Source organism: Elephantulus edwardii, unplaced genomic scaffold (assembly GCF_000299155.1).
Source record: "Elephantulus edwardii isolate Elephantulus edwardi_28Jun2011 unplaced genomic scaffold, EleEdw1.0 scaffold00007, whole genome shotgun sequence".
NCBI lineage: Eukaryota > Metazoa > Chordata > Mammalia > Macroscelidea > Macroscelididae > Elephantulus > Elephantulus edwardii.
In genome coordinates this window covers 23,573,490-23,597,746 of record NW_006399757.1, presented here as the reverse complement: position 1 = coordinate 23,597,746, position 24,257 = coordinate 23,573,490, and the positions used below count along the sequence as shown (strand labels likewise).

At 39.6% G+C, this 24,257-nt stretch overlaps 1 protein-coding gene across 1 annotated transcript in view; it reads left to right on the top strand.

Annotated features, from left to right (window-relative positions):
- The window catches only part of RAPGEF5 (Rap guanine nucleotide exchange factor (GEF) 5), a 325,340-nt gene that overhangs the window by 166,659 nt on the left and 134,424 nt on the right, over nt 1–24,257 (top strand). Inside the window, exon 8 of the mRNA XM_006880289.1 lies at nt 12,121–12,194. Coding sequence (XP_006880351.1) covers nt 12,121–12,194 — 74 coding nt within the window. The remainder of the gene's footprint in view (nt 1–12,120; nt 12,195–24,257) is intronic.

Here is a 24,257-nt window from a genome sequence, read left to right as displayed (position 1 = left end):
TGATGAGGAAGAAGAGGCTTGGGAGATAGAACAAAGGTGAGGCACATGATTTTTAGACCTTTGTGTCCTCAAGCAAAAATTTCCTTTCTCTGAGGACAGAGATTGTGCCACTACACCTGTCGTAAGAGCTTATACATAGTAGATACTTAATGGTCTGCGAAATGAAAATATTCCACGTGTAACTGGAAATGTGGGCCTAGAACTCAGAAAAGGGGGCAGAGATTGAAGCACAGATTTGGGAATAATGTGCATTGTAGTGAAAGTTGAAACCATAGGAACAGATAAGATCACCAAGGAGAGCAGTAAAGAAAAGAGAGCCTTGGGGAAGCCTGCACTTTCAGAGGACTCAAGGATGATAAGGATACAGAAAGAGCATTTTAAATCAACAGTCTAATCAGTCTCAAGTTCAGCTGACTAGCTGATCTGATAGGAACTGAGAAAAGCTCGTTGGAACAGACATTCAGTGACCACTGGTGAGCTTTGCAGGGGAAGTTCTAAGGACATTATCTAAGGGTCAGATTAGAATACTACTACATGCATGGTAAATATTGATGCCTTGTTTTACACACTTTAATACTAAGAGGAAGCCAGGTGATGAGATGAAATGTTGCAATGGCTTTTTTTCTTACCTTTTTCCAGAATAGAAGATTTGAGCAGCTGAAGAATTTTGAAGCATTTTTGATTTATTTTGTTAACCCAAATTTAATTTATCCTATTCATATTTCTTGCTATGAGTTTGTTCCCTGCCATCTCACTAGAAGCATACTTCTTGCTGAATTGTGTTCTGAGTATGTTGTGTGGCCTCTTAAAAGAAATATCATGGCCCCTTTCCAGAAATGGTACAAAAAAGAACTGATTATTTAGAAAATAAGGAACTGAGCCCCCTCCTGTGGCCTACAAACTCAAAAGTGTTTTCCTAATCTTCTTTCCTGTTCACAACCCCCAGAAAACACAAAGCATTCCAACTTTGTATGTATCGCAAGTATTCTCACCTTTGTTTGTCTTTTCTCAGTTCTTGTTATTGCCTTTCGTTCTGTTTCATTAAAGAAACAAGAATCTAATCAGGACTCTGATAAACGTTTTCCTCATAAGTAGTTCGACCAACTAGTCTGTCCTTGACTGTGAAGTTGAGACAGACTGCCCCAGGTACCTGTGCATTTTATATGAGGATTATATCAAGTTAGGGGGCAGATAGTAGGGGTCGCATAGAATCAGGGAGCATTTCCTCATGTGCACTGGGTTGCCATGAATGGGTGCTTTCTCCACCACTGCTACAGTCACAATAATAACTTAACTGATTAGTTTCAGTTCCTCATCAATGAAATGGAAACCTGCTTCACTCTTAAGTACTGTAAACCTTACGACACCTTTTTATGCAAGCACTCTATGCAAATTACATACTTTAGGCAAGCACCTTGTCAAAATACTGTGTGAAATGCATTGTTGCCAAATTTTAATTTTTGGCCAAGCAAGCTCTCAACAAATTTTTCCTATCTGTATTTGATGATTCTTCTGAAGTGAGGTTCATACTCAGACGTGAAATGCTGAAATGTCTGTGTGTAGTAAAGCTTTTGATTGATTTACAAACCATGAGGAGTAAAACAAGGTCAGTTGAGTCTCAAAGAAAGGGCTCAACTTTAGTTAACTAGTGCATCATGACCATTGTGTGATTAATGTTCTGTTTGTGTGGCTTTTGCTTTCACAAAACTAATTGAAGAAAGTAAAACAAAAAACCTCCAAAAACCATCGTTGTAAAGGACATCAAACCCTTTGTGTTTAGATTATATTGCTGGGAGAATTTTCTTGGCACTCACCCAGAAAATTGTGGAAAGAAAAAAACCTGTTGTCATTTCTAAGGCAACAAGAAAGTGTTATCAAAGCAAGCCTTAAAAATCCTTAGAAGCTGTGTAAGATGTAACTCATCTCGAATCCCTGTTGGCTAACTTACAAATTCATTTGAACCAGGTACTCTGATATGAGTTAGTGTTCGTTAATCCATATATATTCTTAGTTCTCAGGTAGGCTTTCGTGTGCACCATTCTAAATATATGCTTTAGATCCTATACATGTGACTTTTTGTTAAGGTAAGTTTTTTCAAAGGCTCTTTTCTTGCTTTTTAGACTTTGTGTGTTGAGAGATAAGGAGGGGGTTTTTGTTGGCACAGAGTAAAACTCCCAGGCTCCCTCAGACCCAGAAATTGTCATCTCTGTGTACGTGTTCCACTGAAGGGAACTGTCCCAGAAACAATATTTGCATAGGAAATTTCCCCTGAACTTCCCTTATTCTGATTAGATAAAAGAAAAATTAAGCCCCAAACCTAACTAACTGCTTCCTCCCCTAAAAAGACAAAGGCAGCTGCAACACTAAGAAGCATGAAGTTATAAAGTATTTCCTTATTTATTCCTTGGCATTAACCTATGAATTAAATGGTCAATAGAGCTTTCTCTTTCAGATGGCATTAGCCATGCATTTCAATGGATCTGATTTCAGGGAGTGATCATAATAAATCTTTGGAAATCCAAGATAAACAAGTTTTTGTTCTCAAGTGGTATATGAAAACCATTAGTGAAATTCATTCTTGGAATCATAATTTTCCAAGAAAATATGTTATTTATAAGTAAAGAGAAGTCTCTCTTGTCTTCATCACGGTGCTAAGATTAAATGTCTGCCAGAACTTTGAGTATCTTTCCCTTATGCAGATTGAGATACAATACTAGGTTACTCTGCCAAGTCTCCTAACTGCCTATTCTTAGTTCTTACTCTGTGAACAAATTCTGAGGTCTTTAAAGATTTGACATAAATGTAGGAGAATTGTTGAGGATAAACTAGACCCACAGGACTGAATTTATATATCCCAAGTTTGCTGTTATGCTAATCTAGTCCTTTGCCTCTGTCATGTATGTAACCTTAATAGGAGTAGTGGAACTCATCTAATGTCAGAAGAGGGGGTGAGAATTATGATCCTCATTAGCACAAAGCTGATTTTAATGAGGTGGATGTCAGACATAAACATCCACTTTAACTTTTTACAAATTATCACACCACCCAAACTCCTTGTGGCACTCCGTCCTTCTCTCCTGAGTTCCAAACTTCATTACAATGACCACATAGACCACATACACAGTATTTAAAAATATGAGTTCATCAGGGATGTTGTTGTTGTGAGGTGCCTTCAAGTTGGTTCTAACTCATAGCAACCTCATGGACAACAGCATGAAACATTGCTCAGCCCTGTGTCATTTTCACGACTGTTGCTATGTGTAAGCACATTATTACAGCCACTGTGTAAGCCTATGTCACTGAGGGTCTTCATCTTTTTTCATTGACTCTCTACATTTCCACGCATGATATCTTTCACCAGGTACTACTACTAATCCTTCCAGATGACATGCTCACAGTACATGAGACAAAGTGTTGCTAGCCTAATTTCTAAGGATAATTTTGGCTGCACTTCTTTCAGAACAGATTTCTTCATTTTTGTAGAAGTTCATGGTACATTTCATATTGTTGACCAGAATCATAACCCAAAGGCATCAGTTGTTCTTTGATCTTATTCATTGTCAAGCTTTCACATACCCAGTAGGCAACCATAAGTCAAGTCCACCTTAATTTTCAAAGTGAGTCTTTGCTTTTATTTCTCTTTCTTGGTGTGTGCTATTGAATCAAATCGAACTGGCACAGGAGTATATTGCCCCTCCTTCTCCAGCAGAGCATCTGGTGGATTCAACCACACACCTTTGGGATTGCAGCACAGCTTCTTGCTATTATGCCACCAAAGCTCCTGAGTCTTTTCTTTTTAACACTTTAAAAATATTTTTGCAGGAGATTTTCACATGCAGGATACAATTCAGGATCCAAATCAACTTGAAAAGAACAGAAACAACTCAGTAGACAAGAGTTCTTTGATTAGGATTCCTTTCAGAACTGTTTTAGTTCTCAGTCCCTTCTTGTCCATGCCAATGGCAGGCTCTATGTGAACTTTTGCCCTTAAGCCCCAGCCTAGCCTCATGATTAATTGGGAGTCTAACATTGGAAAGACAAGGGCAAGTGTGAACAGCTCATTTGGCTTTAACTCAATTTGCAAGCCTCTTGCCTAGTAGTAAACAGTTCTCTTGCTCTATGGGTCAGCAACTTAATTATACCCACTTCAGTCCATTGTCTAGGAAGGCCACTGGAGCCTTCTGATGGTTGGATTTTGGTCCTTACCACTGGTATTGCCACCACTGTCTCAAATCATCTTTTGTTGCTTTATTTAATATCCAGTATTACAGCTATCTCCTGGGTCTAAGAGGTTCTCAGCACAAGGATCCTGTGGCCTTGTGCTAAAGATGCACTCTCCTCCAAACTCTTCTTGATAATAGCAAGATTTCTCAACATCATAAAGGGACATGTCCTTTTAAATCAAGCAGAATAGCAAAATTGATAGTCCCTTAGTAGGCTTAGTAATCACACAAGGTTCTTATACTTTAATTTCCTTTGCATAAGAAATACATCAGTCCCTTGCATGATTGTAGCCTAGCCAATTATTTTGGCAAAATAATAAATTCAAAACCAGACAAACCATAAGAATTGTGTTCAAATATCAATCTTGTAATTGTTATTCATTGCTCTCTCTGGTCTATGCTCTAGTTGTTGTTGTTGTTGTTATGTGCCATCGAGTCGTTTGCGACTCATAGCGACCCTATGTACAACAGCCCTAAACTGTGCTCTATCCTGTGCCAATCTCATTGCCCCTGACACACCCATCCCGAGTACCCCAGTCACTGAATCAGTCCACCTCATAGAGGGTCTTCCCCTCCTGCGCTGTCCCTCTACTCCACCCAGCATGATGTCCTTCTCCAAAGACCTGTCTCTCCTTACAACATGTCGAAAGTATGTCAGGCAAAGCCCCAGAATCCTTGCCTCCAAGGAGCAGCCTGGTTTAATCCTCTCTACGATGAATCTGTTTGTTTTCTTGGCAGTCCATGGTACATTCAATACTCTTCTCCAGCACCACAGCTCAAAGGCGTCAATTCTCCTTCTATCCTCCCTAGTCATTGTCCAACATAACAAGTGATTGCAAAAACCAGGGCCTGTATCAGGCAGACCCTAGTCTCCAGAGAGACACTGTTGCTCTTGAGTATTTTGGAGAGGTCCCTAGCCGCAGACTTTCCCATCGCAATACGTTTTCTGATTTCCTGGCTACTGGTGCCAAGAGTGTTAACCGTGGAGCCGAGCAAACTGAAGCTGTGAACAATCTCAATCTCTTCACCATCCATCCTGATGCTACCGATTGGTCCAGTGGTGAGAATTTTTGTCTTCTTGACATTGAGCCTCAGTCCATATTGAAGGCTGCAGTCCTTGACCCTCTGCAGTAAGTGCATGAGGTCTTCCTCAGTTTCAGCGAGCAAGGTTGTGTCATCTGCATAACGCAGATTGTTGATAGATCGTCCACCAAGCCTAATGCCACGCTTCTCCTCATTCTATAGTATACTAAGAATAAAAAATGTCTTTATCTACAGTGGAGCTCTGGTGGCCTAGTGGTAAGAAGTTGCACTGCCAACCCAAAAGCAGGCAGTTCAAATCCACCAAGTACCCACCAGCTGTTCTTCTAGGAAAAAACTGGGCAGTGTCCCAGACACTTTATAGCCTCTTAAAGCCCGCTGGAGGGTCAGCTTTGACTTGGTCAGGACTAGAAATCAGTTCTGACTCCACAGCAGTGAGTTTGGGGTTTGTTATTTTACCTGAGATTATATTGTTTTAAGTATATAAAAACAAAACAAAACAAAATAACAAACACCAGACTCACTGCTGGGGAGTCAGAACTGATTTCTAGTCCTGACTAACTCACAGCTGACCTTCCAGTAGGTTTTCAGAGGCTATAAAGTGCCCAAGATATTGCCCGTATTTTTCTGGAAGAGCAGTTAGTGAACACCTTGTGGATTTGAACTGTCTGGTTTTGAGTTGGCAGTACAGCTCCTAACCAGTAGGCCACCAGAGCTCCACTCTAGGTAGAGGTATCTTTTTTGTTCTTATTATCCTAGGATATAGAACAGATACCTACGATATTGTTGTTTGGGGAGCTCTGGTGGCCTAGTGGCAAGAAATTACATTGCAATCCCAAAGGCATATAGTTTGAATTCACCAGCTGCTCTGTGGGAATAGGTTGGGCAGTCTCCTCCTCTGCAGTTAACTGTCTCTGAAAACCAACTGGAGGGTCAGCTCTGGGTCATTCTAACTCCATGGTACTCAACGACAACATTGTTTTTTAAAAAACAAAAGAGTAAGGAAGCTCTAGTGACCTAGTGGCAACAAGCTGTGCTGCATTCCCTAAGGCACACAGTTTGAATCTACCAGATGCTCTGTGGGAGAAAGAGGGGAAATCTTTTGTGCCAGTCGGATCCAACTCAACGGTACACAACAAGGAAAAAAAAAAGAAAAGAGTTAAATGCCAGTAAAAATTCATGAATAGACCAAAATATTACAGAATGTGTTCTAAATGAAAACTTTGAAAAGCAAAGAATTAAAATAAAGCCTCAATTAAATGCCAATGTATCTTTGGTGTTTTAGATGAAGTTATTTTTGCATAAGTATATTATCTGATTGCCCACCAGGAATATATACTATAATTTCTTTTACATTTTGTGTTCTTGCCTTTACTTTTTCAGTGTAAGCATGTGTCTTTTTCTTTATTCCCAAGTTTCCTTCTAACCAGAACAAGTGTGAATGGAACTTTTTGCTGAAAATAGAAGAAAAGCATCTACCCACATAACCACTTTATCTACCAGGCCTTTAAAAGCTCAGTTGGTGGGAACATTACTAGTTATTTGTGAAGTTGAAAAGAATTTCCCTACCTTCTCTATTCATGATTATTTAAAGACTAATAGCTTATATAGGTAGGTATGGTCAAGTGGTGCCATTTTGGCCACTTGAGAATACGTTTTTCACCCCAGTTCACATTTACAGAGCTTGTATTTTTTTCTGTATAGCAATATAGATATGCTCCATGGAAAATACCACACTGTAGGCATAAAAGGTATACAAAAGCAAAAGGTACAAGATAAAAATATATTTTTAAAAATACATAGGAGAGAAGATAATATTTTAAAACATATAAATACTGAAAGCTGAATGCATAAGTATAGCTTGTAAGTACTGCTCACTTGTCAGCTAGGTTCGTGTGTTTTTGACCTGCTTTTGTTTAAGAAGGTAAAAAAGAATAAATAGTAGAGTGAATACAAGGAATAAATTATCACTTCTGCTCTCCTGTCTCCCTTTCATCCCTCTCATCTGTTTTCAGTTCGTTCACAAGTCATGCTCATTCTGTCTACAAATGCAGCTTACATCCTCCATGAACTTCTAGTCCGTTGCCCATCTGATCCACTGTCATCCCTTCCCAGGCCAACAGCACCAGACACCTAACTGGCCTCCCTCTTCATTCTTGTTCATTGAGCACAAAGAAGTCAAAAAGACTTCTGAAAATACACACTGAATGGTACAGCTGTCTACTTAGAATCCTTTACTGGTTCCCCATGTTCTCAGGTTGCCCATGACAATCCAGGTTTGCCATGGCCTTTGCTCTCCCCTGGCATTCTCATAGTCACTTCTGCAGTGGGTAGAGCCACCTCAGCTCATCCTTGGTCACCTCTTTAACATTTTCTCCCTCTCAGTGTTAATGTTTTTTCATTGTTTGCATTTGTTCCTTTAAGATTCTTTTTATGCCCTTTAATTGTTCTGCCTTATAAGTTATTAGTATTAATTGTAGCAGTACTTATTGATCATTGGCTATCTCTCTAGCACATTTATGTGACGCATGGGCCTTGCCTGTCTTTCTCATAAGTGTCATCCCAATGCCAGCATATAGTAGATGCTCAATTAATATTTGTTAAAATGGAAAAGAAAATTGTATAAAGAGAAAGTAACCAATGATTGTGCTAGCCTCAGAGGCAGGTAATACATGTTTTGGTGTTTCATACCAATGTGAAGTTGGAGATGAGGAGAAGCTACAGAGCTTTGAACTCTGGTGACTTAGTGATAAGGAGTTGTACTGCCAGCCGAAGACACACATTAAATCTTCCCGCTGGTCCAAGGGTAAAAAACAGACCGTCTTCTTCCATGTGGTTTACTGCCTCTGAAATCCTGCTGGGGGATCAGTTGTGAATCAGTTCCTACTCAAAGGTACATAGCAACAAGAGTGCTCAGGAAGACCTTCAATGAGCAGAGAAAGTCAGACGGGGCGGTAAGCAACACACAAGCTAACATATACTGCTTATTTTTATGTCCTTGGTATACTTGGTTTCAAATTTTATTGTGAATTGAGAGGAACTTAATGTTTCCATTTATAAAGTCATACTTTTTGTTGCGTGACATTGATTGAGGCCCCCACAATTTAAGAGTGTTCTTTCCAATGTTATTGTTTGTTTTTTTCATTCATTTATTCATTCATTCATTCATTCATTCCTGCCTTCTGCACTCTATACCCAGGGGAATACTCCCATATTTTAAAAAAATCTTCTGTAGTTGATTGTTATAAGAATTAGAATTTGATATCTCCCTGGTATTACTGTTCACCTTGTAGGTCGTTTGTTACTTGAGAGTTCAGCCATAAGGGTGAATTTAATTCCGGGATTGAAGGATGATTAAGTGTTCTAGTCTCAGTAGGTCCACCAGTCTCTGTCAGCCCAATAAGACTAGCTTTTGTTACTGTTTTAATGATTTTAAGTTTTGCTCTACATTTGCTCCTCCTCTATGCAGGACCCTCTATTATGGTCCCCATTAGTGGTCAGGATTGATAACTGGGAACCGGCTAGTTCTTCTAGTCTCAGGGTGGTGGAATTGAGATTATCATGGTCCATAATGATGACCAAAGAAGAATTAATGCCATTGAACAGGGGTTTTGGCAAAGAGTACTAACTATCGCCTAGATTACCAAAAAAGAACAAGCATACCTGTCTGTTTTGGAAGAAATACAACCAAGATGATCTTTGGAAGCAAGGATGGTGAAACTTCATCTCACATATTGGGTCATGTTGTCAGGAAGGACCAGTCACTGGGGGGGGAAAAACACCATACTGGAAAAGTTAGAGGATTAGAGAAAAAGAAGGAGACCCTTAAGAAGCTTGATTAACACAGTGAGTATATCAGTGGACTCAGGTCTACCAGAAATGGTGGGGATGATGCAGGACAGGACAAGGTTCAGATCTGTTGTTCATAGTGGTACTTTGAGTTATAGTGGATTCATAACAACAACATATAATAGTGACAATGGCACATAACAGCAACAATGATCCATTAGCCCTTTGAACTAATTGTTTCTGTGCATTTTGATTTTTAGAAATTCTTTGTTCCAAGTAGAGACCAATAGTTACATCTTAGATGACTGGCTGATCCCAAGTTTTTAATTCTCCAGCTGCTTTTCACTAAAGTATGATGTACAATAATGTCTTTATAGTCTGTGTTCACCTCTGTACCAATTCACTTCTGTATGCCTTTAGGCAATGGTTTTGGAGCCCCAAGCCCAGTAACTCATTTTCTCAGAGTGATTAGTCTTCACTAAGAAGTTTATATAACTTTTCCCTCATGGTTATGTTATGCACATGGATATATTCAAAGTACATACAGATGGAAATATCATCTGCTAAACTTTGTATGGTCATGAATTTGTTCCTATGTTTTCCGAGACTTATTTTCTGAGCACTTGTTTCCAGATTAGATTGAATTAGGGAGAGACTGGAATAAAGATTGTGTAAAGAGTTGTTTTTCCAGTGCAAAAAGGATAAGGTATTGGATAAAGTGATCCTGTGGAACTATAGAAGTGAGTTCAAAACTCTACAGTTAGGAACTTTGTGGTGACAATGCACCAAGCAATCCAGATATAAACCATTATGCTTCCTGTATTATATAAAACTTAAACTTCCAGTAAAAGCAATATTTCTATGTATGTAAAGGACCTCCACAATTAACACTCTTGGCACCAGCAGCCAGGAAATTAAAAGACATATTGCGATGGAAAAGTCTGCTATTAGAGACTTCTCTAAAGTACTGAAGAGCAATGATGTCAGTCTGGAGACTAAGGTGTACCTGTTCTGGGCCATGGTCTTTGCAGTCACTTGTTAGGCATCAGAAAGCTGGATAATGACTAGGGATGATAGAAGGAGAATTGATGCCTTTGAGATGTGGTGTTAGAGAAGAGTATTGAATATACCATGGACTACTAAAAGAATGAACAGATTTGTCCTGTAGATGGTTAAACCAGGCTGTTCCTTGGAGGCAAGGATTTTGAAGATTCGTCTGATATATTTTGGACATGTTATAAGGAGTGACCAACCTTTGGAGAGGGATGCCATGTGTGGGAGGAAGGAAGGACAGCACAGGAGAGGAAGACCCTCGAGATGGATTGATTCAGTAACTGAGGTAATGTGGATAGGTGTGTCAGAGACAATAGGATTGGCACAGGATAGAGCAGGGTTTAGGACTTTTGTACATAGGGTTGCTATGAGTTGCAGGCAACTCGACAGCACATAACAACAACAACAACAAGGGTGCTCTGGTGTCTTAGTGGTAAAGAATTGAGCTTTCAACCCAAAGGTATGTGATTTGAATCTACCAGCCAGCTGATCTTGAGGAGAAAGATGGGCAGTCTCCTCTCATGTGATTTATTGCTTCTTAAAACTCTCCTGAGGGCCAGCTGTGGGTTGGTTCTGACTTGAAAGTTACAACAACAACAATATGCATATATGTTTGTGCTGTATATTTGTATATACATACAAATGTATGTAAGGATCCTTGGTGGCACCATAGTACTTACCTGAGAATTTTGAAGTTCAGACTCACTCAACAGCTTAACAGGAAAAAACGCTTAGGGATCTCTGCAATAACGGTTGCAGCCAAAAAACCATAGGCTATAGTTCTTTGTCACAAATGGTCAATATGAGTTAAAATAGACTCAGTTACACCCAACAAAACAGTATTAACACATTTTTGTTGTTTTTAGTTTTTTGTTGTTTTTTTTAGGCTCCCTCCTTACATTTTTAATAGTTGCTGAGATAAAAATTAATCTAATATTGGAGTGTCTTTCTTTTGCATTATCTCCTTCTTTTTTTTTTTTCTTTTTTTCCCCTTCTTTCTTGATTTATTTTTTTCTTGGTTTCCATGACATCCATCTCATGATTTCTCTCTCCTGATTGTTGTAGTACCTAATTATCAGTCTCTTACACTGAATTATCTTTCTCTTCCTGATCCTTCCATATTAGTGTTTTTTAAAAAATAATTTTAATGATAATTTACAGAGATTTTGGATTTCCATTCATTCATTGCTTCACTTCTCTTCCCACCCATCCCCCCCCCCCCCCCCACCCCCAGTTCACTCCTCTCTTTCAAAAGTAAAAGAAACACTCCTACCCTGGTACACAGTCCCCCCACACCCCTCCCACCACCCCAAGTACATTCCACTATGCAACCTTAACTTTTTATGTGAAATTGGTAGAAGCCTTCATGTATAACCTACTCTTACTTTAGTAAACTCCATACTGATATGAAAATATCTAGATGGAGTAAGGTGGAAACTGCAGTGTATTTCCACTGGAACACAAACAGATCTGTCCTGGTGAAAATGAAGCCAGAGTGCTCCTTGGACACAAGAATGGCAACACCTCATCTCACATACTTTGGGCATGTTGTAAGGAGGGGTCAGTCCTTGGAGGACATGCTTGGAAAGTTGGAGGATCACTGTAAGAGAAGAAGCCCTTAGTGAGATAGATTAGCACAATGTCTGTAACAGTGGGCTAAAGTGTGTCAGAGTTGGTGAGGAAGACACAGAATAACACAGTGTTCAGAGCTGTTGCCCATAGGGTCACTATGAGTCATAGTCTACTCAGTGGCACACAACAAGAATGTTTCCACTGGTGTTAAATTAACAAATGAGACCAAATACATGAGAAACACTCAGTAATATTAATTTTTCATCTGAATGCCAAAAAACGTAGTACTGATATTTACCTTTTATGTGTCTGCCAGAATTTGATTTTTTTTTGTTCTGGCAACTTGCTGTCTGAAAGACAATTATTTGAAAAAAAAAAGTATTTGAAACATTTTTCTAATGATGATTTGTGTAAAATTATTCCTTTTTTTTTTTTTTTTAAGAACTTGAACAGGATGAAGAAAACAGTGAGAAACACATAGCAGCCCCAGAAGGTGAAGCTGTTCCAGAGTCTCAGGTACCGAATCTGCTGTGGCACTCACATTGTTCTCTGCCTTTTGAGTGATGAGTTAGAGCAAGTGCACTCAACTTACACAGGTCTTTACATTTTGTATTCTATAAATTCAGTCCTCTGGTGTCCTAGTGCTAGGGATTTGCACTGCCAACCCAAAAGTAAGCAGTTCAAGTCCAACAGCTGCTGTATTGGAGAAATATGGACATTCTTATCCCATGCAATTTACAGTCTCTGAAAACCCACTGGTAGGTCAGTTATGAGTTGGCTTTGTCTCAGTGGTAATGAGTTGAGTTGGGTTGATTATTAGGAATGTTGTTATCATTGTTTTTGTGTACTGTGTGTTTGGAACTGATCTGTACCTGGCCCTCCAGTGGGTTTTCAGTGTAGCATTTAATCTCACAATAAGAGATTGCCCATCCTTTTTCCTTAAAACCGCTGTTGGTCTTGAACCTCATGCCTTTGGGATTGCAGTGAAGTTTTTTTTTGCCACTAGGCCACCAGAGCTCCACTATTAGGAATAAAATGTTTAATTTTTAATAGAAATGTGTTTCTCAAGAGCCCTATTATGGATCGAATTGTGTCCTCCAAAAATCAGGATATAAAATCCAAAAACCTGTGTATCTGTGACTATAATTCCATTTGAAAAGTGATTTTTTTATTATGTTAATGAGGTCAGATTAGTGTAAAAAGAACACGTTAAGCAAGCAGAGCTGAAAAAAAAGATAGATGCCGACCCACATGAAGATTGCCATGATCCCCAAGGAGCGGAAGCTGAGGTGACAAGGACTTTCTCCTGGAGCCAACAGACAGGGCCTGACCCTAGAGTTGCCACCCTGAATTTGGACTTTGGACATTCTAAACTGAAGAAAGTAAATAAATATGTTTACTTTAACATCAGTTAAAGTCAGCCAGTTCCTAATTTCCTAATCATATTTATAATTTGATTCTCAGTGGAGAGACACAAAGGGAGATGTATTTTGTCTCCAGTTTCCAGAGAAAGCAAAAACAGTGAATGAAGGAGCCAGGAGAAGACACCCTTGGAGAAATGTCCCCTGTAGGTGGCAGGACAGAATCAGCCAGCTGACAGTACTGTCTGCTGGGGTTTTACCTGATGCGTTAGTGTAATGATCACCTGCAAGAAATTCTGGACCACAACCCAATATGTACATTTTTGTACAGATGTATTGTAGGTAGCAACTAACCCCCAAATAAAAAACATTTATTGCCAAGTAAAAACATTGGATCCTCCAATGTTGACAATTTTTAACTTCATGTAAAAATAGAGCATGAGCATTCAGGGAAATCTGGAGGCCTAGTAGCAAGAAGCTGCACTGCAATCCTGAAGACACACACTTAAGGCCACCAGCCACTTCACAGGAAAAATGTGCACAATCTCCTTTTGTGCGATTAACTGCCTTACTTATGGCTCTGACTCTACAGTACACAGCAACAACAACATGGCTGTATAAGACTAAAAATAAACTTACTAGCCTCATCAATATTAGTAACAAATGTGGATGTTAAAAGATGTAACTTCATGGTTTAATATTTTATAAAAAAATAGAGTTTAATGAATTTTTTTTAATTGCTTGAGCCATTGCATTTTGCTTTTAAAGTTCTAAATATTCATTCATGACCAAACAATCACATTAATGGTTTAAGTCAAGATTTCACAGATTGTATTGTTTAATTAAATTTAAGCACAAAGAATTGTGTTGCCTAATAATACTGAAAATATGTGATGCTCGTGTTAATATTGAAATTACATATTTAATTCATATTGGGATTTCAGGCAAACCTAAGCAGGTATTTCCCAGTACAAAGTATTTGGACTTTCTCTCTGGTTTCTTAAATCGTTACATTTTTAGTAGGTCAGGTGTTTCGAAATTTATAAAGCTTTTATTCTTTGTTTAGGACTACCTGCATGAGGAAAGTCTAACTTAATGCAATTTTATTTTTCCAAAAGGGTGCACAGGATTGATTGGTTTGTGTGTGTGGTTTTTTTGTTTTTTGTTTGTTTGTTTGTTTTTGTGACTCACAGTAACTTTCATGTAAGTGTACATCTACACCCATGTAGTGGAATAAAACCAAATATGAATGGGTAGTTTGGTCAGCAGTCGATTTCCTTTAGGAGGGCAAGTCAGGAGTGAAGTTCCCTGGGGATGTAGTTCTGGGTGTGAAAGGCCCAGGCTTCATGGGAAAGAAGACAGCTGTCATTTTCAGTGATGTGTCGGAGAAAATTTCATCTGCTACGACTTGAACCACCAGTTTTTATGTCTGATTCTGCGGGTCCATGTATACACATGCTCTCTGAAGACTCACTAGTAGTTTAAGTCATGTGAAGTAAACTTTGAAAATTGTGTCACCACACACTAGGCAGAATTAGAAGAGTGTGTGTACGTGTATATGTGAGTACGTGCTCGGTTTATTTATTATGTGTAATTTCTCATAAGATTTATTTACTCGATGCCTGACTGTTATACATATAATTGATTGAGTACTTCTTTGCCAGGCACTATAGTAAATATTGTAATTTTGTAATCTTTACAAAATAAATAATGCATGTATAAATAAATAAATAATTTAAATACAATAAATATTACATTATCACAGTGTTCACACTTGGGAATAGTTTAAGCATGTTAAGTGGAGATTGATTTCCATTCCTTCTCATTTCATGATGAGATACGATGCTGAGGGAGCAATGCCCTTGGGCTCGTCTTCAGATCCATGAAGGGTCAGCATGGTCACCTTCCCCAGAGAGACTGGACTGTGGTGTGAACAGGCTTCCCGCCTTGCAGAGAGAATTCTTGTTCTCTCTCTTATGTTGCTTGCTCTTTTCTTCTCTTTGCTGCCTAAGAAACTCACCATTTTGTTTTATAATATTTTATACTGGATTACTTACAAAGTTTGTATACGTTTTTTTCACACCAGATCTTTCCCCACCCCGCCCTCCACCCATCAAATTATGAGACCCTATGATTAAGCCCCCTCTCCCTATTTTCACCCCTCTACCCTCCCTCCCTGCCTTGGATCCTCATACACGTTCTGCAATAATGGTTTTATATAGTATTTGTCCGTATAGGACTGAGTGAGTTCACTTAGCATAATACTGCCCAATCCACAAGTCCTGCTTTAATGCTGTGAGGTATCAGTGGAATGAAGAGGGTTAATTTAGACTTAAGTTTGCATCTCAGCCCTTCCTCTAAGCAGTGCAAGTTGTTCAGTATCTCTAAACATGTAAATTCCTGTCAAGTGACTTTGTTTCTCTGTCACTACTGTATTCTTAACATTCTAGGCAGTGCCTGGCATACTAGGTCTTCACTTCTGACGGAGATATTATAAGACCACAGGAATGAACTTTTCTGAACTTCAATAACCTCAACTGTAAAACCCCAAACTATGATTTTCTTAAGGGGAATTTTGATGGAAAAAGCCCTGGTGCCACAGTAGTTAAGCACTCAACTGCTAACTGAAAAGTCGGAAGTTTGAAGCCACGAGAAACCCTAGAGGGGAAAACTTGGTGATCTTCTTCCTTAATATTGACAGCCTGGAAAACTCAGTGGGGAAGTTGTGCTTTACCACATCTAACCGCACTATAGCACAGATGGCGAAGATTCGGCTCTCATACTTTGGACTTGTTGCTTAGGGAGGCTATTCCTTGGATCATCTGTGGGTGAAGGTCTCTATTCCTTTCTTCCTCAGTGCCAGTGGGTGGAATTGAACTACTAACTTTTTATGTTAGTAAACCTATACAAACCATTTCTACTAGCCTCTAAAAAAAATCCCCAAACTTATTGTTGAGTCAGAACCAATGCATAGTTAGCCCTCCAGTGGGTTTTCAGAGGGTGTAAATCATACAGGAGGAGTTTGCGAATCTTTCTGACACGGAGCTGGTGGTGAATTTGAACTGACTGAGGGGCCACCTCTGGGTTAGCAGCACAGCTCTCTACAGATGAGGCCCCCAGAGCTTCCACTACCCAGAAACCCTAAAGTGAGAGAGAGGAAGTCACCAAAAAGATTCCTGATACCCGAGCATGCTGAATAAAGCCTGTAGCAGTGACACTCTGGAGTTTAATAAAAGGTCCCTGGATGGTGCAAACAATTAGTGTGCTTTGGTGCAAACCTAGGGAGCTCTGGTGGCTCACTGGTTAGAAATTGTGCTGCCAGCACAGAGGTACTCAGTTTGAATCCATCAGGTGCTCCATGGGAGAAAGATAGATGGACAATCTCCTTCCATGCAGTTTACTGTCTCTGAAAAACCTGCTGAAGGGTCAGAATTGGTTCTGACTCAATGATACACAAGAATGACATTGTTAACCTAAAGGTCAGAGTTTTGAGTCTATCCAGAGGCACCTTGGAAGGAAGGCAAGAAGGCAGGAAGGGGGTCGGGAGGAAGGGAGGAAGGAGGTAGGGAAGAAAGGAGGAAGGAAGACAAAGCCAGTTATTGAAAACAGTTAACAGTAAATTGTAGATGGCTAAGAGAGGCTGTTCCTTAGAGAAGGACATGATGTTAGGAAGGGTGGAGGGTCGTCGGTGAAGGAGAAGAAGACCCTCAAGCAGGTAGATTGACATGGTGGCTGCTGCAGTGGACTCTTGTGTGTCAGGAAGTGTGAGGAAGGAGCAGGAGAGAACAGGGTTCATATTTTTTGTTCATACAGTTGCTATGAGTCATACTTGACTTGATGGTGCCTACCTAAACAACAACAACAACAAACTGTATATAGAACATAGTTATTATGTTCAGGCACACATCAGGTTGTCATGAGTCAGAATCAACTCAGTAGCCAACTGGTTTGATTTTTTTTTTTAGGAATTAGTGAATCTGCCTTTGTCACTATGGCTTGTGCAGCTTTCTTAGTCCTTTCTCCAGTTATCCCAGGATACATTTTTCTTTGCCAACCAGGGCAAATATTGATGTGATTATCTTCTTCCTTCTGGAGAATTTGGGGGAAAATTAATGCATGCTGCTCTAAGCCGATTATTTGTAGTATGAACTGTCCTCTAAGTTTTTTTAGAAAATATTTTTGGTTTCATTTGTCTGTTCTGGAACTAGGTTTCATATAATTCAATAATGTAATGTAAAACTTAAACCCATCAGAATTTTGTTGTTGTTTTGTGTTTTTATTTTGTCATTTTGAATTTCCTGCTCAAAAGAAGGGAAAATGTTTCCTCTATTTTATAAATTTCTATTTCATTTTAATGACATTATGATCTATTGTGTAGTTATTAATATGAATTTATTTAGATAGTCTGCATTTGTTCAGCATCCTATTGTTACAAATGTGCTTTCAGAAAGAATAGACTCCTTTATCATAGTTTTCTTCCCTTAAGCAATTTTCACTTGGTGTTTTTAGACAAGGAGATTTTTAAAGTTAACTGAATTCAGACAATGTTTTTCTACATGCAACTACTGTCTCTCACCTTTTGTCTCATAAAGATTGTTCATTTATCATTTGTGTGTCCTTTCCCAAGGGAATATAAGTCCAGGTTTCATTTTACATCTCTAAGAATGGACTCAACATTTTTTATGACTCCATTTATAAAAGAAACAGACTTTTCATTTACATTCATAACATTTCTCTTCTCAAATACTTCAAATCATATGAATAGCTTTAATAATACATTACAGAGAATTTTTTCCACTTAAGAGAAAGAAACAGACCTTGAAATAAGGCTCTTAAATAACTCTTCTGACAGTTACACATTAATCTTTTATTTTTTCTTGGCATAGCCGTGTTAGGTAAACTGTTTGTAATTATTTTCACATAGATAAATTAAGCAATCCAGGAATATGAAAGTCTAGATCCAGGATAGTTAGTTAACTTGCCTCTTCTGTCATAACAAAGCTCCCCAAATATATTAATAAATTCATGGGTTTCCTGAATTAAATCACTAAATTATAGAGCTGTGAAAGGATCTCCTGAGAATATTTGGCTTCATGTGAGCTTCCAAATAGGATTGTCCTTCTAAACCACTGAGGATATACAGTCAGCCCTCTGCACTTGACGTTCTCCAGAGAGTGAAGAGACACTCGTAACCCTCCTTAAAAGCTTTTCTTTTGGTTATTTTGTAAGGAGTGCTAGAGAGTTGATTACCTTGTGAAATGCTTCTAGAAAGTATGTGAAATTTTAAGAGCAGCATACTCTTCTGATTATACAATGTCAAGTAAATTGGAAATAATTACATTAATCTGAAACCCATTTTAAAAGTATTAGCATTTTAGTATTTAAATTTCATTTTTCAAGTACACCTAAGTATCTGGTTCTAATAAAAATGCATTTACTTGTGAGTAAAAAGTCTGTTTAGAATCCCAGTGATATGGCATGAAAACTGTTAAGAGTTCCTTAAAAACACAAGTTTACACAGGAACCAAGAAAGAGCCAAGACCTCTTCTTAGCTCCACCCTGTTACAGTCAAGAAATCATTGGGCAAATCTGCTATAGAAGACCTCTTTAAAGTGCAAATGAGCAAGGATGTACTTTAAAGGCTAAGGGGCACCTGACCCAAGTGATGCCCTTGAATTTTGTCATCCGTGAAGAACATTAACTATACCATGGGCCAGAAAAGATCAAACAAACCAAGAGTACTGTCACAGTGTCCTCTGGCAATCAGGATGAAAAGACCTTTCCCTTGCTTGTAATCAGGAGGGAGATCATGGTGGGTAGAGTAGACAGTCAATGAGAAAGAGGGAGATCATCCACAAGATGGAATGACGGTGACTGCAACAGTCGGTTCATGAGCAGCATCGAGTGTGAGGACGAGCAGGACCTGGGAGCTTTGTTCTGATGTCCAGGGTCGGCACGAATCAGAGCTGACTTGACAGCACCTAACAGCACCTAAAATCAATGTTGTGAACATTGTTTATCATCTTTTTTTTAAAAAAAAAAAAAAAGTATGCAGGATGAACATAAGAAGAAGAGCTCTATCTTTAAATCAGAGCCTGTGGAATCTTAGCTCTGTTGCTTGGAGGCTCAAAGCCTGGTGAGATGTTGCAACCAGTTTGCTTGATAAGCCAGTTTCGTTAGTGCCATGACGTTCTCACCTGTGGACCACACCTGCCTGGACCTCAGCCCCTACGCCATCTGTTATCCAGAGAGGCTGCTGCAGGAGCCTAGAGAGTAAGTTTGATCCTTCACACTGAGTAAACCACCGCAGAGCAGATCCCGATGAAGCTTGGTCACGAAAGGAAAGAAATCTGAGGGCTTCTGGCCTGTTTGTGTTCCTGAGTAGGCCACACAGTTAAGGCTGTGGACTGCTTGCTGAAGACTTAGAGGTTCAGGTCCACCTCGAGCGGCCTCGGGAGGCAAACAAGCCAGTGTCTCCTCCAGAGAGTACAGTCCTGCTGTGATATACATGGGCGTCTCTGGAGTTAGACTTGACTCACACAGCAATGGGTTTGTCCTGCAGGGACGAGGACTGCTTTTCAGAGATGATTGTATGCAAATATGCAAACTTATTAACCACTGAAGGCTAGGGGAAGATTTTGACTCCTGTCCTTTGATTTCTGTTACTAACCCCATATATTGTTTTACCTATTATCCTCATAAAAAAAAAAAAGTCCTGGTGTCATAATGGTTAAGTGCTTAACTCTTAGCTAAAAGGTTTCAAGTTTGAACTTGCAGCTTGAATCCACCACCTGCCCCAGGTGGAGAATGGCCAGTCTCCTCATGTGCCATATGCTGCCTCTGAAAATCTGCAGAAGGGTCAGCTACAGGTCGGCTCTAACCCAACGGCACACAGCAACACCAAAGTGGCTTCAGAGGAGAAAAGACCTGGTGATCTGCCCATATAAAGAGTTGTTGTTGTTGTTAGGTGTTGTAGAGTAGCTAAGACTTGTAGTGACCGAATGAACAACAAATTGAGACTTTGCCCTGCCCTGTCTTTTGCCAACCTCCTAGTCTCCACCAAACTCAAGACCAATGTTGCAGTCACTGTTTTCAGTCCATCTCATTGAGGACCTTCTCTAAAGCTGAATATAATGGCTTTTCCAGGCATAATGGCTTTTTTCAAGAACTGGTGGCTCTTTTTATTATTATTATTCATATCAATGAAAATTTACAGAGACTTTGGATTTCCATTCATTCATTGTTGCACTTTTCTCCCCGCCCAACCCTCCCTCCCCCAGTACACTCCCCTCTTGGAAAAGTGAAAAAAAAAATTCTTTCATTGTTTTACAATCCCTCCCCCCAGGTCTACTCCACTATTCAGCCTTCCCTCTGGACTCCTGTCATGACAAAAAATACCTAATCACATATCCCTTTTAAACAGTTCTCTCCCTTATCTGTTTCAATGCAGTATTCATTATTGAACCTGCCTTTCTCAGTCTCTCCCCAACCCCAACGTCAGTCCTGTTTTACAACAGTGGCACTATGCAGTATTTGTCCCTTTGTAACTGAGATATTTCACTCAGCATAATGTCCTCCAGGGTCACCCATAGTGAATAATAATGCATGAGTTATTTGTTTTTCAATGCAGCATAGTATTCCATTGCGTGAATACACCACAATTTCTCTATCCATTCATTTGTTAATGGGCACTTAGATTGCTTCCAACTCCTTGCTGTTGTGAACAAAGCTGCAGCTGCTTGGATGTCAGTTCTGGTCTCTTTGGGGTATATTCCCAGTAGTGGAATTGCTGGGTCAAATGGTACCTCTATTTGTAACTTTTGAGAAAGCGCTATACCACCTTCAAGCACCACAACAAGATAAATGTAGATGTATAGCGAAATACCTGAAAGAAGTCAGTGAAAGAGAGATGAGGTTTAAAGATATAACTTTATTCAAGCGGAGCTCCCGGGCAAATCTTCCGTCCTGAAGGGACAGAGCAGAGAATTCGAAACCCTGGGGGGAGGGGATGGGGTTTTTATAATGGGATCTTCAGGAAAAAGGGAGTTGCATTCCATTTCTTGATTTACAGTCCACTGTTGGCTCAGCGAGGTTGGCAAGGTCGTTTGTCCACCTTATCAACTGTAAGCAAGGCCATCCAGCCTGAAGTCTGCATTCTTGTTCTCCCCCCTGGCCTCCTTGCCCGGGCCTAAGAGTAAACAATCTGGTTGAAAAATGGGCACAGGATATGAACAGACACTTCACCAAAGAAGACATTCAGATGGCCACAAGCATGTGAAGAATGTTCAAAGTCCCTAGATCTAAGAGAGATGGAAATCAAAACAACTATGAGATATCATCTCACCCCAGTCAAAATAGCAAAATTTAACAGAATAGCAAACTACAAATGCTGGCGAGGTTGTGGAGAAGCTGGAACCCTTATTCACTGTTGGAGGGAGTGTGAAATGGAACTGGCCCCTTTTGACAACATGTCCAAAGTGCATGAGATAAAGTTTCACCATCCTTGCCTCTAAGGAACACCAGCTTTCAGGACTTATTAGTTGCACTTCCTTCATGGCGTATTTTGACTGGAAGTGGAGAATATCAGGCAGATATAAAGACTACAGCTTAGGAAACCTTTTGGGGCAATTCTACTCAATTCAAGGGTTGTGCTATAGGGTTTTTATGAGTTGAAAACAACATCTAAAAATAGTAGGTTAAAGGAGAAGTGAGGTAAACTAGCTGCTTTGTAGCAGTTTCTAGTTTTAATAGACATAGGAGAATCATGAACAGTCTCCTCCCATGCAGTGTACTGGCCTCTGCAGATCCACTAGAGGGTCAGCTATGGGTCAGGTCTGCCTTACAGCACTTAACAACAATAGCTAGACCAGACTCAACAACAACATTCAAATAGATTTTTATCATTCTCACTTCTATAGCTAGAATTTTCATTATTCACTAGTTTAAACCAGCAGCTTTTATTTTCTAAAATAAAGGAATATTTGATAAATTCCTTCAGCTAAAAAGTAGATTTGTTGTTATTCATTGTTGGATGCCATCGAGTCACTTGTGACTCACAGCGACCCTAACTATGTACAACAGCTCTGAACCCTGCTGTATTCTGAGCTAACCTTATTGTTTCTGACACACCTAACCCCATTTACCCTAGTCACTGAGTCAGTCCATCTCATTCAGGGTGTTCCTGTCTTGCACTGTCCCTCTACCCTCCCAAGTATGATGTCTCTCTTCAAGGGCTGGTCACTTCTTGCAACAGGGCCAATGTACGACAGAGCTTCAGAATCCTTGCTTCCAAGGAGCAGCCTGGTTTCACCATCTCCAGGATGAACTTGTTTGTTCTCCTATCAGTCCATGGTATATTTAATACTCTTCTCTAGCACCACAACACAAAGTCATCAATTCTCCTTCTATCATCCCTAGTCATTGTTAATGCATAGCAAAAAATTGCAAATGGATCCAGACAAAAAATGGCCTGGATCAGGTGCACTTTAGTCTCCAGACTGACATCATTGCTCTTCAGTACTTTGGCGAGGTCAGTAGATTACTAAAGAAAAAATAATATTTGTAGTGATTTTTTTCAATAGAATAAATCTTACAGGTTCTCCCCCCCCCAATATTACCTGGTTTTGTTTTTTATTAAGAATTTAATTATTACTAGTCTGGAAATAAAATGATCCACATGAATGGAAATTTTAAAGCATTCAAATCAAGTTAAGTTTCAAAGTATCTATTCTTCATCTGTGAGGCAGTTTTGCTGGCCTAGTGGGTAAGGAATTACACTGCCAAATCAGTGGCAGATGGTTCAAATCCAACAGCTGTTCCATGGGGGGAAAAATGGGCAGACTCCTCTTGTACAATTTAGACCTAATGAGTGAGTGAATAATTTGTGACTAGAAATGCTCCTAAATAGTTTCCTTGCCTTCTTAGTTGAAAGGCAGAGATTTAATGCCATGGATCTTCTTTTTTTTTTTCTTTTGGTGAGAAAACTTTATATTTAGAATTAGCCAGTTCGACTCAGTTTAGATGATCCCAGTTTTGTTGGCAACATCCAAAACATCATAGTCAGAAGCAAGTCGAACATAGGCCTTCTTCTCTCCATCAGGCCTAATCAAAGTGTTGACCTTAGCCACATCAATGTCATAAAGCTTCTTCAATTTGCTTGATCTGGTATTTGTTGGCCTTGACATCCACAATGAACATAAGTGTGTTCTTATCTTCTATCTTCTTCATGGCTGACTCAGTGGTCAGAGGAAATTTGATGATGGCATAGTGGTCACGCTTGTTTCTCCTGGGGGCGCTCTTCCTGGGGTATTTGGGCTGCCTTCGGAGTCTCATTGTCTTAGGCCACTGGAAGGTGGGTGACATGCAGATCTTTTTTTTTTTTTTGGCTGTGCACGCCCTTCAGGACTGCCTTGTTGGCCTTTAATGCCTTTGCTTTGGCTTCAGTTTTGAGAGGGGCAGGGGCTTCCTTCTTCACTTTCAGCGCCATCTTCTTAGAAAGGCCACGGATGTGCTTTTATCCTTTTGGTGGACTTTTATATTCAGTGCATATATTTAGCATCATCTCAGATTATGAGCTCCATTAAAATCCTGACGAACAGAGATATGCTGTTAGGAAGATGGCTCAGATACTAAAAGGGCCTAAAAAGAAAGTCAAGTGGACTCTCACTCAGTAATGCCATCAATCTCACTCTCCTTCTTTAAGTCCAGTCCGTATTCTTCTACCAGCAAGAGACAAACTATGATCTACAGGCTAAATCTGGCCCACCTCCAATTTTTTTTTTAAATAAAGCCTTACTCATTCACTTATTCACTGTCTGCTTTCTTTTGCCCTGCAGTTGTAAAGATTTGAAGTCACAGAGCAAATAACGATGCATATTTTGGGCTCATAATACAGAGAAGTTGACATAGAGACCACATGGTCTGCAAATTCTGCAATATTTATGTAATGATCTTTTCCAGAAAATAGGTTGCTCACTCTTGCAACTTAGATGTTTACTTCATAACTTCTTTTCTCGTACCTGCAACACCTCCTCTAGTCCTTACTCTGAGCCAATAACATATTTTTCTGGGAAATAGAGGCCTTCCGTAAAAAATGTTTAGACATTTTTTAAAATATTTTTTATTGGGAAAAACATATTGGGGGTACAAGGAGGCGAGGGTTGGGGGCAGAAGGGTGAGGATGGACCAGGTTGCAGTTGCAGAGCTGCACAGTTTGGTC